The 14,375-nt window shown below is 36.7% G+C and overlaps 3 protein-coding genes across 3 annotated transcripts; all 3 read left to right on the top strand.

Annotated features, from left to right (window-relative positions):
* Window positions 1–268: 268 nt before the first annotated feature.
* On the top strand, window positions 269–3,617 carry LOC120004911 (very-long-chain enoyl-CoA reductase). Its single transcript, XM_038854256.1, has 4 exons — window positions 269–479; window positions 708–747; window positions 1,419–2,173; window positions 3,171–3,617. Exons 1-4 carry the CDS (start codon window positions 411–413, stop codon window positions 3,237–3,239), a joined length of 933 nt encoding a protein of 310 aa, XP_038710184.1. The 5' UTR covers window positions 269–410; the 3' UTR covers window positions 3,240–3,617.
* A 1,887-nt stretch (window positions 3,618–5,504) lies between these two features.
* LOC120005936 lies at window positions 5,505–7,510 on the top strand. Its single transcript, XM_038855817.1, has 3 exons — window positions 5,505–5,510; window positions 5,629–6,598; window positions 6,759–7,510. The coding sequence occupies exons 1-3, from the start codon at window positions 5,505–5,507 to the stop codon at window positions 7,508–7,510; spliced, it is 1,728 nt and encodes a 575-aa protein (XP_038711745.1).
* Window positions 7,511–10,450: 2,940 nt separating this feature from the next.
* On the top strand, window positions 10,451–13,798 carry LOC120006514 (actin-97-like). The gene is made up of 5 exons (XM_038856573.1): window positions 10,451–10,558; window positions 11,988–12,057; window positions 12,167–12,560; window positions 12,807–13,420; window positions 13,520–13,798. Exons 2-5 carry the CDS (start codon window positions 11,998–12,000, stop codon window positions 13,583–13,585), a joined length of 1,134 nt encoding a protein of 377 aa, XP_038712501.1. The 5' UTR covers window positions 10,451–10,558; window positions 11,988–11,997; the 3' UTR covers window positions 13,586–13,798.
* The last annotated feature ends 577 nt before the right edge of the window (window positions 13,799–14,375 follow it).

Here is a 14,375-nt window from a genome sequence, read left to right on the forward strand (position 1 = left end):
AGGAAGAAAACCGGTCAATTGACTTAGTTTGAATAAAGCTTTAGCTAAAATTCCCGTTAATCATGTCAGATTTGGTAGGGGCCTCATACCTATAATTCCATAATTCCAATGTACACGTGTCAAGATCAAGAAGGCACACAAACCCTGGCCCACAAGTGGAAATTCACATGATGGGGTGGAATGTGGGAGCAATTAAGGATTGTGTGTGGCTCTCCTACCCCTCCCCAACCGCAGGCCTTTATTATAATAATCTCCCATTAAATTATCTCTACTAACTGTTTTTAATTTCTTAAAAAGCCTGTCCATACCCTTTTTGAGATCTCACTTGACTGCCCTCTTTCTCTTCTGTGGTCGATTCGCAGCTTCTGATCTCTTGGGAAGTCATTTCGAGAATTGGGTTTCTCTCCAAAATGAAAGTCACTGTTGTTTCACGCAGCGGTAGAGAAGTCATCAAAGGAGGACTCGACCTCAATGACTCGGTATGTTGTACTGGCTGTTTACTGTACTGTTTTATTTCTGGGGAATTCAAGGGAGTGGAATAGTAATTAAACCCACGAGCGTTGAACTACTGTGATTTGAAGTGATTGAGGAACTGTTGATTGTTTTTTCACTTCGATATAAACAAGATGGGGTTTTTGTGAGAAGGCTAAGTTATTCTAATTGGCGTTCAAGTTGTAATTTTGTTTGTCTTTGTGTTGTTTTCACAGGCAACGGTGGCTGATCTACAGGAGGCAATCCATCGGCGAAGTAAGTACTGGTTATGGTTATGGTTCCTGCCTTTTTGCTTTTTCCTCTGTTAAATTCCTTCTGTTTTTGTGATGTTATGCATTTAAATTTTTTTGTGTGTTTATGATGGTGTAGGTTTGATTTAGAGCTGTCATGAATATTATTGGAAATTTTGTTCTCGAAATTATGACTCCAACAAGTGCAAGTTATGTTGATTCTGTATTTCTGTATCAATGTCCATAAAAATCCTTGTTCCTTATTGAATTTCAGAAGGACTGTGATTTAAAGTTTCATGAATGTTTGGCATAGATTCCGTGATATTTTCCATTGTTTGACGTTGAATTGATAGTGATAAACTAACCTTAAGGAGATCTGTATTTTGTCCTTGTTAAGACCAACCATCTCTCTTGGATGAGCGGATGTCACATGTAATTTTTTAGTCATCATATTAGGCTTATTGTTTGATTGTGTGAGGCTGTCGCCACTGACACTATGATTGTTATTGTATTTTGCATAAGTGGTTCCTTTTGAGATCTTATCCAACTTATAAAAATGTAAAAGAAGAAAGACATTTTAAAAAGGTTGAACAAAGAAAAACAATCAAAAGAAGAAAATTGGGTGGTTGTCTGTCTTAGATGCAATAGATGTTGTTTGATTTCAAGTGATCTAATTTGTTTGTGTCACCTCAACAGCTAAAAAGTTCTACCCTTCAAGGCAGAGGCTTACCCTCCCCCAAAAACCTGGAACGAAGGAGAGGCCTGTTGTCCTTAACTATAAGAAGAGTCTCAAAGAATACTGTGATGGGAATGCAGAGAACTTAACTGTTGTGTTCAAGGACCTTGGTCCACAAGTCTCCTACCGTACACTTTTTTTCTGCGAGTATTTTGGTCCTCTCTTCCTCTATCCAGTCTTTTATTACTTCCCTGTGTATCAATTCTTCGGCTACAAGGGAGAGCGTGTCATCCACCCAGTGCAGACATATGCTTTGTACTACTGGTGTTTCCACTATTTCAAACGTATTATGGAAACATTTTTTGTGCACCGTTTCAGCCATGCAACCTCGCCACTAGCAAACGTATTCCGAAATTGTGCTTATTACTGGTCTTTTGGTTCTTACATTGCATATTATGTGAACCACCCCCTCTACACTCCTGTTGGTGACCTCCAAATGAAGATTGGCTTTGGGATTGGGTTGGTTTGTCAACTTGCAAATTTCTATTGCCACATTTTATTGAGGAATCTTCGTAGCCCTGATGGGAATGGGGGATATCAGATTCCACAAGGATTTCTGTTCAACATTGTGACTTGTGCGAATTACACTACAGAAATTTACCAGTGGCTGGGATTCAATATTGCAACACAAACTGTTGCTGGCTATATCTTTATGGTAGTTGCTGCTCTTATCATGACCAATTGGGCCCTTGCGAAGCACCGTCGGTTGAAGAAGGTAACTCCTTTTTCCTTTCTATGCTATAAAAAGTAAATTCACACACTTGCACATATATCGTTATGCTCTTTATGCATTGTGGTTTTATTGCGTATAAGATGGAATTAGAGTCATATATTTGTCATCATGTTTACTATGTAGAGCTATGTGTACTTGTGTATCACAGTATCATTACCTCTGTTCTTGCACATGTATGCTTGTCTTAATTTGAATTCGTATGGAAGGGCTTGGATAACTACTTGCTTTGGATGATTAGGCCCAAGTCGGGAAAAATCTTAGTTGAAATTTCAAATTAATTGAAGCACTAGGTTGAACTGTTTAGTAATTTCCATTTTCCAATCAATGTGGTTCTTTGGTAAAACTTTGTTCTCACTCCTATTATTTGAAAGATTATAAAACAATAAGGAAAACTTTCTACGAACTCCTTGTTTTTCTTTCTATGTTGAGAAGGTGTCTTAATACCGGCACATATATATGGATTGTGGCTTTAAGCTTTGATTTTGTATAAGACGGAGCACTTTTGTCATCATATCTAGAGGGTAAAGATTTGGGTACTTATGTAATGGTACATATATACTTACACATATACCCTTGTATTTAATATGAACTTGTGTTTGTCTACGTGCTTTGGAGAATGACGATGTTCAAGTTGGATCAAATCTAATTTGACATTGTTGTCAAATTTATCAAATCACTGGGTTGAACTGCTTCATTTATTTTATTTTGTGATCAATGAGATACATAATATATTTTCTTGCCACCCCAATTATTAGATTATAAAACCTGAGGAAATCTTCGTTTGGGGCTGGCTCTAAGTTATTGTTGGTCTGTCTTTTGTTTGTGAAAGGTGGATGGTGGAGAGTTTGGTCTTTATTCAGATTTTACATAACAAAAATTTGAAGTCCGAAAACAGAATCTGAAATTTTTATCTTCTATGCCTGTCCTTGTCTTCCGCTTTACCTAATTTGCTTATTATCTCTCACCTTGACATCTGCAGCTGTTTGACGGGAAGGAGGGAAGGCCTAAATATCCACGACGATGGGTGATATTGCCTCCATTTCTGTAGAAATTACTTGTGATGCTGCCTCACTCAGTCCCTTCATACCTCGTTTGTAATCAGCTGCATCAATAATGACTTGTATCAAGTTCCATTCTGGTCACACGCAAAAAGTCTTGGATCCATTTTGGAAGCAAATTTCTCCGAGTTGTTGGGATACTTATCTGACGTTTCTTTCTTTCTTTTTTTTTTTTGCTTTTATTTTGTGCAAGTATCTGACGAGTGGCTTAGTTTGATTAATTTATTGGATTGCACCTCAAAAAGATGATCCTTGATATGTAGCTGGTAGTTTATTTTTTGTAGAATTGAATGTATTTGAGTCATGTCCCAAAAAGAGAGTTGGTTCCTTTTTAAATAGTCAAATCAAATATTGCAAGATTCTGGTGACGTCGCTATTTAAACCTCCATATTACTTCTTACACCCCCATCTAGTATTGGCATCTAGTACTAGCTAGCAGCTCTTTTTTCCTTTCTATTGGAGAAGATGTTGGAATTGTTAATATAATCACGGGTCATGCTTTTGAGACCCTCTACTTTTACTTTTTACATCCCTATTGAAAAGACACAACAGGAGGGATGGTTTTTTTTATTCTTTGTTAACCGTGGGTCCCACATGCTTTAGTCAACTTTTTTATTCATTTATCTTAAAATCGTGGGACCCGTCATCTTTACATTTAAATGAAATAAATTAAATTTTTAATAAACTACAAAATATACCATTAATTTATTATCACTAATAACAAGTTATTACCACTAATAACTAGTTATTACCAATAATAACTTGTTATTAGATGTATAGTTAGTTATTACCACTAATACCTAGTTATCATCACTAATAACTAGTATTAGTTATTACAACTAAAAGTAGGTATTACCACTTATTAGTTATTACCACTAATTACTTGTTATTATCACTAATAGCAAGTTATTACCACTAATAACTAGTTTTTAGTGATAATAACTGGCTATACATCTAATAACTAGTTATTAGTGATGATAACTAGTAATTAGTGGTAATATCTAGTTTTAATTGTAATAACTAATACTAGTTATTAGTGGTAATAACTAGTTATTAGTGATGATAACTAGGCATTAATAGTAATAACTAGCTATACATCTAATAACTAATTATTAGTGGTAATAACTAGTTATTAGTGATAATAAATTAATGATATGTTTTGTGCCACATTGTCACTATACTTTATCGAAAAACACATATTTATGTCTCTCTTATTATGTGTTTTTGAACCTACAAGTTAAGTTACAGTAACAAAAAAATTTTTTTTTAAGAAAAAGGACCTCATGTGTCAAAGTATGTATTATGCATAGAGCGGTCACCGCTTCACACTTTGCTTCGCCTTCAACTGGTCATGTGACCCATGACAACGAATTCAACAAGTGTCACTCTACATAAAGTCTTTCAAGAAATGAGAATAATTTTTGGAAAAGGAAAATCTTTCCAGAAAAGTCAAATTCAAGAGTACGAGAAGGGGGTCACCCATTGCCTCATTCGTTCTCCTACGACAAATGTCTAGATTCGGATGGGGTCACCTCTTGCAAGTGCTATTTACTTTCTAGCTTGAAGATCGGTGAACCATCTAGGTTAATTTAAAACCGCTGATCCACCTTCAAACCCAAACCCAAAAGCTCTATCCAACGCCCACTCTCCACCTCCAGATCCATAGACTTACCCAATTGTGTACTCCGCCACCAACTCCCGCAGTGCCACCTTCGACGCTCCTGCTCAGCTCTGTTTGAGCCGTGAGGTGTGCTTCTAGTGTTCTTTGAGTCATTATCTTTTCCTTTTTTATTTTTTTTCCCAATAAAACATGTATTTGGGCCTATTGTTATTAGATATTTAAGTTCATATTCAAACATATATTTTTGTCTTTGGTACAGATGATGTTGGGTACGAGGACTATCTTATTGCGGTATTGCCCTCATTTCATGGCATCAAGTGAGCTTTGTCAACTCTGTGTGTAGATTTCTGTAGTATTGGATGAGTGACACATAGTCAGAATAACCAGTCGGGTCTCCCTTTTTGCTTATAATCACCATTCTCCCATTTGAGGTTGAGAAAAGATGGATCATCTGAAATTATGGGGTGAAGAGCTAAGATTGTCAAGTAGTTCTAGTGATAAGATAAATATATCAATTTTTATTTTTTTTAATAATTATTTTGATTAATTACATATATTAAAGTGAATTTGTATTGTTGGCAGGATGATATTGATATAAATGAAATAAAACAAGAAGAAGAACTTGCTCTTGTAAATGAAGGTGAAGAAGAAATTGAAGTGGATGTTACAAACGATTTTTCCACCGATATGGTATGCTACATAACTAAATTAATACATGCTATATTTTGTTAATTTCTAACAAATTAAAACATTCTCAGGTATTCAATTCGCGTAAATCGTTAATTGAATGGGTGCAGAATACTGGACGTAATTTGGGTTTTGTTATTGTTATTAAAAGGTCAGAGATTGGTGGATTCGGGAGGAGACACAAATTCTTGTTAAAATGTGATCGTGGTGGCACCTACAATAGTAAGAAAACCTCCACAAGGTTAACTGGCACAAAAAAACGAGATTGTCCATTCAGAGCTAAAGGGATGAAATTGAATACATATGATGATTGGATGGTAAGAGTACTATGTGGAGTGCATAACCATTTCGCGGCATTATATATCGAGGATCATTCTTATGTTGGTAAGCATGCATTCCCAAATGTGTTACTGATGCATGCTACATGTAAAACTAACAGGTTCAGGATGATTCTATTTGAGATTGTGGGCGTGACTTCATCAAAGTTGACATTTTGTGTAGGATTTGTTTTCTTACAATCAGAAAAGGAGGGCAATTATACTTGGACACTGAATTGTTTGCGGTCGACAATGGATGAATCAACTTTTCCGAGAGTTATTGTCACTGATAGATATTTGGCATTGATGAGGTCGTGTGCCCAGGTATTTCCTGAGTCGATGAAACTGCTTTGTAGATGGCACATCGACAGAGCTGTTATAGCCCACTGTAAAAAATCATTTCGAGACAAGGAATCTTGGGATTCATTCTACTCCATGTGGCACATATTAATGGAATCAGAAACTGATAATGCGTATGTGCACAATTTATCTGCTCTTGAGATAATTTTACAAAACTACTCCAAAGTCAAGAATTATATTAAAGATGTATGGTTGATGCTCTATAAGGAGATGTTCATATCCGCCTGGACAGACACCTACATGCATTTCGGCAACCTGACTACTAACAAAGCCGAGAGTCAACATTCGAAGTTGAAACTATACTTGGGCACACCTCAATCAGACTTGGAGTCAGCAGTGTCGTCTATTCATCAGCTCATCCAAGGTCAGTTCACAGCAATAAAAAGCTAATTTGGAGAAAAGCAAAAATAATGTCCAATATCGATTCAAAATAGACCTATTCCGAGAATTATGGGGTTTTGTCTCAATGGATGCGTTGAATCTGATTTGGTTGGAATTTGAATAGTCTAAAGTTATTGGTGAAGTCATATACTCTTGCGGATGTAAACTTCGTATGAGTAATAGACTACCATGTGCACACGAGCTTGCAATATACACGAATGAAGATTGTCCTATACCAATTGCTTGCATTGATAAGTTTTGGAAAAAACTTGACTTATTGCCAAGTGTTTCACCTGTCAATGATGATATCGATTGTAGTGTCGAGCAACAAATGTTCGCAGAACAGTTTAAGCGTCAATCAAAGCCTGATAAAGTCAGTCTACTAAGGAAGTTGAGGGAAATAATTAATCCATCAATAACTTCTCTTTTTGAACCAGTTGTTAAGACAAATATTAGTGGATGCCCGTCCTCAAAGAAGAAAATAGACAAATCAACTTGTTGTAATCAGTACGCATTCGATTTTGTTCAGCACGATTTGAATCATTCTCAGGATCCAGTTAGACACAGTAGTTCATCTATTCGCCCCTCCGCAAACAGGAAAGTAGACAGATCTATTAGCAATTATGCGTCTGCATTCGAGTTCGTTCAGCAGGAAGATTTGTGTTATTCTCAAGAACTAGGTAGACATAGTTGTTCATCTATTTACAGCACTCCACCACTTCCTACTCAAAGGATTTCAAGATCGAGGTCAACTGCCTATGAGCATGTATATCTTAGTCAGTTCCCACCTATATTGCAACCTTACATTATGTTCGTAAAAGATGTAAGAGCTGATGGAAATTGTGGCTTCCGGCTATTGCTGGATTACTTGGTTTTGGAGAGGATGCATGGGTAAACGTTCGGCAAAACTTGATTAACGAGTTGAGAACATTTTGGGCAGAGTATATTAAACTATTTGGTGGTTATGATCGGGCATGTTCCATTTACAACTCACTAAACTTTTGGGAATCAGATAGACCAGCACCACTTCAGAACTGGATGACAATGCTAGACATGGGTCACTTGATTGCTTTAAGGTACAATGTCATATTACATCTTCTTAGTTCTGAACAGTGCTTGATATTTTTGTCACTACAATCAATGCCTCCACCACCGTATGAACACGTTATTATCACTATCGGGTTCGTTAACAATAATCACTTTGTCCAAGTTGCCTTGACAAACGGTTACCCGATGCCTCCCATTATGGTTCAATGGTTGAGACACATGTACGATTGCGCAGCTGCATGGTTACGCCGTACACATAACAACTAGAAGCATTTATTAAGTGTAGACGTTCTATGTTTCCTCCTGAAATCACAGTGTTGTAATTTACATCATTTGTTTGAGTATCGAAATGTTATTTGGTGGTTAAATTAAATTAAAAAGCCATTTTTAGTAACGCCGTGTAATTAAAAGTCTCATATTACTTCTTACACCCCCATATTACAACTTTTTTGTTCATTTATTATTTATTAGCGGTAATAACTAGTTATTAGCGATAATAACTAGTTATTAGTGATAATAAATTAATGGTATGTTTTGTAGTTTATTAAGAATTTAATTTATTTCATATAAATATTTCATTTAAATGTAAAGTTGGTGGGTCCCATGATTTTAAAATAAATGAAGAAAAAAGTTAAAGCATGTGGGATCCATGGTTAACAAAGAATAAAAAAATAAAAACTATCCCTCCTATTGTGTTTTTTCAATAAAGGATGTAAAAAGTAAAAGTAGGGTCTCAAAAACATGAACGCCGTTATTTTCTTTCTATATTGTTATACACACAGACAGATATTATATGAGATGAGACAACCCGCTCCAATCCCAAGAACTATCTAATCAATGGGGGTGTAAATAGCAAAAATGGGGGTTCAAATAGCGTCACTCTGGTGATGCATGAACTGTTGTCCTGATATTTCAAATTCCCAAATTCCCACTCTGCTGTGTTTGACATTGCACATTTTTTGAACCTAAATTCCTCTCTTTTTTCCGGTTCATTATTTGAGAAACAAGGTGCAGTAATGGATAGAAGCAGAGGCAATAGTGGTTTTTTTTTTTTTTTTTTCCTTTTGTTTTTTGGACTAACCAAGCAACCCACCGAGGACCTATTCCTGCATGGTAAATTTTGGAGACCATGGTCAGCGATACTCGAGTATAATTCAGAGCTCGGAATTGATTTGACAAAAAAACTCAACAAACTTGTTCATTAATGAATGAGAACTAAGAATAAAAGGTTTTGGACTTGTTTTTAGCTTTATATTTGTTGTCATGGATACAACAAAGCCATGTAGCTCAAAAAGATGTACACAACTAACGTGCTGCATGCCTGCCTGCATCTGTAAAGAATGGGACAAAAACATTTGCAAGTACGTATGAATAGAGTAGGTGTGGTGGACAAGTACATGAGTGGGGGGGAATGTGTTCTGGCAAAAGGACAAGGAGACTGACTGGCGAAAGGCTTCTCCAAAAAATACTTGTTTCTTTTTCCTTGTTAATATTTAAAGCGGTAACATGTTCAAAATTCAAATCCTGTTAAAACTAACAAGGGGGGAGGATCTTCACATAATGGAGATTCCTAGATATATGAGCTTTTGTACCATTTTCATAAAAGCAGAAGTATATTCAAAACAGAGAGGTGGCAAAACCCCTTTTTGACACCTCAGAAGCATGTGATGCTGCGATTTATCTTCAAGTACCGTATATTCTTGCTCTCTCTAATTAATACACCCATTTGGAAGAAGTGAATAATTCCTTTCCAATCATTAAGGCCAGACTGACTAATTCCTATGCGACTGCCCCTGCCAAAGGCTATTACCATACTTTGTATTGCACTTCAAGGATGAAAAATGGAGATTTGAGAATTTAATTAGGACTTTGCAGAGGAGTTCTTGTGATTTAGTGGTGGTTTATTTCTTATGACTTGCATGAAATTTGATGTTCAATTCTTTCATTTCTCAAATTACCAACAACTTAATTTCTTCACCAATAAAAAAAAAATGTTTGGACAAAGCACACGTATATCCGATTAGGGTTGTTTTCAATTCTTAGTACACATGTCCTCTAATAGGATCATGATTTGATTCCCAAATTCTTTCATTTCCCTGGTAAATTTGGTGGACGCGAGATTTGAACCAATGATCTAATGTCGTGGTGAGAATTTTTTTTGATAATCGAGAATGATGAGGATTTGAACTCACGACTTCCCGTTTATGTTAAGAGTTATTGCAGTTGAGTTTACCATCTCAGCCAACGACCCATTATTTCCAATTCGATGAACGGTCCGACTTTCAAAACCTTACTTAAGCTTCTCCTTGTATCCAAGTTCTTAACACAAATAGATATGGACTATTCAATAGTTTCAATTACTATCCAACATTTTGTGATTATCCAACAATTATGTTATCAATTGCATTCTTTTTAAATTTTTTTATGAAACATGGATTTGGGGAGGGGTAAGATTCGAACCCACACCCTAATAGGTGAGTGATACCTTACATGCAAGGTGATTACCGTTCAACCAACTGTTCACTGGTGCATTTTTTTAAGTTGAAAATAAGGGGAGGGGCAAAATGAGGATAAAGAGATAAAAATGACTGGAAAACCGGAAGTCGCTGGATCCGGCATGTATAATAACCACACGCTTGTACAGGCAGAGGGCCCATGACGCGTTCCAATTTTGTAAATTTAATTAATAAAGCCTGATAAAATAAATTAATTTTAAAATTAAAATTAAAGAAATATGATCCAACGGTCCACATTACATCTCGAGCTTCATATGATGGCCTTTCTCTACTACGCCTTCAAAAACGAGCCTCCCGTTGTGTTGTGTGCCTCCGAGTCCTGCAGTCTCCGTCCCTCTCTGTCTCTCCTTCCCTCAATCTCTCTCTCTTGGCGTTTAAAGGTCCGTTCCTCTCTCGTCTTCTTTCTTTCACATTCATATCGACCTGTTTATTACTTTGTAGATCTGGCGTTTCGGTTCTCCCTCATTTTGATGTTTATGTGTTGAATCGACGGAATTGATACAGATTGATTGATCAATTGAGATCATTTTGAATTTTATGTTTATCTGTGTGCGCATATGTGTTGTTTGAGTACTAGCTTTGTTTACGATCTGTGGGTGATTTAGCCTTGGTGCATTGCGAAGTTAATTTGTGTTGAATTGTGTTTGATGTTCTATGATTTATTATGGTGTTTTATCTGACAGCTCGGAATGTGAAATTTTGGTAATTCCATTTTGAATGAAAATGGGGCTTCTTGGGACCAACTGTTTCCTTTTATTCACGTGATACTGACATCTAACTGATACATTTTGTGAATTACATGCAATGTTGTTATTTACTGTGCTGGTTTTTGAGTGTTGTTGAGAAGGATTTCGTTGTCATCTTGATTTGGCTGCATCCAAAAAAATTTCGAAAGAAAGAAAAGAAGAAAATTGATTTGACTGGATGTAACTGAAAATTACTGATGAAATGCTGGATCCTTTTTTGTTAATGGTAAAAAAACAGTCCCATTAGATCGAAAATCTGTTCACTTCCAACTATCATGTATTGATGAAGCATATCATTGTCTATTACAAGTTCTGTAATTGGCACGATTTCTGTTGAGTCCTGTTTTCTTTTAGATTGAAATGTGATGATGTTTTTGGATCAACTGCATTAAGATGTTCATGGAAAATGTATTCTTTTCCTAATTCTATTGTGCACTGAAAGATGATGTGTTGCTTATGTGTCTAAAATAAATTCCTTTCTACTCTCTGTTCTGTTGCACTCTATGCAGTACAATCTAAAATAATATATATTTTACTCTCTGTTCTGTTGCATTATGTGCAGTACAATGGGAGGGTTGGTTTACCTGTAAATTATGATAAAGCTCCAGGAATAAATGATAATGAGTGCCTATTTCATTTTCGCATATGATGAAATTAATATTGAACTAGCTGTATGCATTACACTATTTTGTGCTCATTTTGTTCGCTTGCTTTTTCCTTTTATTTGTGTTTCTTTGTTTTTTGTGATCTGTCTTGTTTATCTACATTTTACACTCTGTTCTGTTGCACTGGACGCAGTACTATTGGAGGGTTGGTTGTACCTGTGAATTATGATAATGCTCCAGGGATAAATGTTAATTAGTGCCCATTTTCATTTTTTTGCATATTATGAAATTAATGTTGAATTAGCTAGGGAGTTGTGTTCCTCCTGGAATTGACTTCTGACTTTTTTCTGTACCATTGAGGATTGAATTTAAATACCCCACCAATGTCTTTGGACTGTTGTTAACCTTATGCGTGCCAGAATATATTTTTATTATCTAAAAGAATTATTATGTAACAGATAGTAGAAGATGGCTGACGCCGAGGATATTCAGCCACTAGTGTGTGACAATGGAACAGGAATGGTTAAGGTATTTAATGATGGTCTTATGTTTGGATAATTTGTGTTGGAATTTTTTTCTCTGACCCTTCTTTTCGGGTAGTTAATCATAAAGAACTTGTTGCTACATAACTTTTTAGGCTGGATTTGCTGGTGATGATGCTCCAAGAGCTGTCTTTCCCAGCATTGTAGGTCGTCCTCGTCACACTGGTGTTATGGTAGGAATGGGCCAGAAAGATGCCTATGTTGGTGATGAGGCTCAGTCTAAGCGTGGTATTTTAACTTTGAAATATCCTATCGAGCATGGTATTGTGAGTAACTGGGATGATATGGAAAAGATATGGCATCACACTTTCTACAATGAGCTTCGTGTTGCGCCAGAAGAGCACCCCGTACTCCTTACTGAGGCTCCTCTCAACCCCAAGGCCAATCGTGAGAAGATGACCCAAATCATGTTTGAGACTTTCAACACTCCTGCTATGTATGTTGCCATTCAGGCTGTTCTGTCTTTGTATGCCAGTGGTCGTACAACTGGTAAGCATTTTGATGATTTTCTTTACCTATTAGAGATTTAAAATCTTAAATGCAGAACAAATCAATAAGCACATCAAAAAATTTTAGGTACCTTATTTTGTGACTTTGGTTCATATTTTGTAACTTTGGTTGATGGCAGTGTTGTGATGAAATGTGTTAGTTTGTTCTCTTTTTTGAATTCACACCTTTGGCATGACTTTCTTCCCTTTTATTACAACTGTTGTGGCTTGTGCCCTTGCTGTGCAGGTATTGTGTTGGATTCTGGTGATGGTGTAAGCCACACTGTCCCCATTTATGAGGGGTATGCCCTCCCACATGCCATCCTTCGTCTTGACCTTGCAGGCCGTGATCTCACTGATAGCTTGATGAAGATTCTCACAGAGCGTGGTTATTCTTTCACAACCACAGCCGAACGAGAAATTGTGAGGGACATGAAGGAAAAGTTGGCCTACATTGCTCTCGACTACGAGCAGGAGCTAGAAACCTCCAAAACCAGCTCCTCGGTTGAGAAGAGCTATGAGTTGCCAGATGGACAGGTTATCACCATTGGTGCAGAGCGTTTCCGATGCCCAGAGGTCCTCTTCCAACCATCCATGATTGGAATGGAAGCTGCAGGCATCCACGAGACAACATACAATTCCATTATGAAGTGTGATGTTGATATCAGGAAAGACCTGTATGGAAACATTGTTCTTAGTGGTGGTTCAACGATGTTCCCTGGCATTGCTGATAGAATGAGCAAGGAAATCTCTGCACTTTCCCCAAGCAGTATGAAGATCAAGGTGGTGGCACCACCTGAAAGGAAGTACAGTGTCTGGATTGGGGGCTCCATCTTGGCATCTCTCAGCACCTTCCAGCAGGTTTGTTTATATTTTATGCATAAATTTGAATACGAATGGTTCCTTGTTGAAGTAAGAATTATCTAATTCGAGTATTTCTTGCCTGTTTTTTGAGTGCAGATGTGGATTGCAAAGGCAGAGTACGATGAGTCTGGGCCGTCAATCGTGCATAGGAAATGCTTCTAAATGCTTAGGGACGATGAAGAAAGAGTACTGCTTTGTTTTCTTTAAAAAGTGCCACTTCCAAGCCTTTATCCATTCGACCTTTGTTACCATTTTATGTTTTTTTTTTCTCATGTTGGAGTGAAGACTTATGGAAGACGAGTAGTTGATTGCCAAAATGGTCCAATTCTTTCATTATTATTTGTTGAATTTTTACTGTTGCATGCCAATTCATACAAGTTCTACCTTTCATTATTCTTGAGTAGTTTGACAATAAATTAGGGCTTCCACTTTAAATGTACTGAGGGTGTTGGGTTATGGGAGATTTTGGAGGGTGTTGGTAACACCCAATTTTGTCCAAATCCCAAGCTTCCAAAATCGGGGTGAAAATTTGAAATGAAACTTTAGTTCCAAACCTAATTTGAATGCTTCGTTTGCAATTAGACAAAATAGTGTTCTTTAGAGTTAGGGTTTAGAAGCTATCTTTAAGTACCACGCATCTATTCGACAAATGACACTAAAAGATGTGGAATCCTTGTGGAGTCTTTGTAAGCCCAAGGTGCATGTATGAGAGTACGTGTGTTCTTACCCAAGAATTATTAGCCAAGTAATCTGGAAACTTGTGGAAAAAGAAACAATAATCAACACACGAAATTAACGAGGAAATTCAATTGGGAAAAAACCTCGAGTCTATCAAGCGACCAATCTTTGAAACAATCCACTATGAGAATGAAGATTATAGTAGTTCCAAATCATACACGCCTTAGTACATCAACTATTCAGCGTATATTTCACCAAACGCAGCAAGTCCATT

Source organism: Tripterygium wilfordii, chromosome 9, assembly GCF_013401445.1.
Source record: "Tripterygium wilfordii isolate XIE 37 chromosome 9, ASM1340144v1, whole genome shotgun sequence".
Taxonomy (NCBI): Eukaryota; Viridiplantae; Streptophyta; class Magnoliopsida; order Celastrales; family Celastraceae; genus Tripterygium; species Tripterygium wilfordii.

Coding starts and splice junctions, on each gene's coding strand:
- LOC120004911 (XM_038854256.1), top strand. CDS start 411: ATGAAAGTCACTGTTGTTTCACGCAGCGGTAGAGAAGTCATCAAAGGA. Junction 480..707: donor GACTCGACCTCAATGACTCG/GTATGTTGTACT, acceptor TTGTTTTCACAG/GCAACGGTGGCTGATCTACA. Junction 2,174..3,170: donor AGCACCGTCGGTTGAAGAAG/GTAACTCCTTTT, acceptor TGACATCTGCAG/CTGTTTGACGGGAAGGAGGG.
- LOC120005936 (XM_038855817.1), top strand. Junction 6,599..6,758: donor TATTCATCAGCTCATCCAAG/GTCAGTTCACAG, acceptor TTATTGGTGAAG/TCATATACTCTTGCGGATGT.
- LOC120006514 (XM_038856573.1), top strand. CDS start 11,998: ATGGCTGACGCCGAGGATATTCAGCCACTAGTGTGTGACAATGGAACA. Junction 12,058..12,166: donor ATGGAACAGGAATGGTTAAG/GTATTTAATGAT, acceptor ATAACTTTTTAG/GCTGGATTTGCTGGTGATGA. Junction 13,421..13,519: donor CTCTCAGCACCTTCCAGCAG/GTTTGTTTATAT, acceptor TTTTGAGTGCAG/ATGTGGATTGCAAAGGCAGA.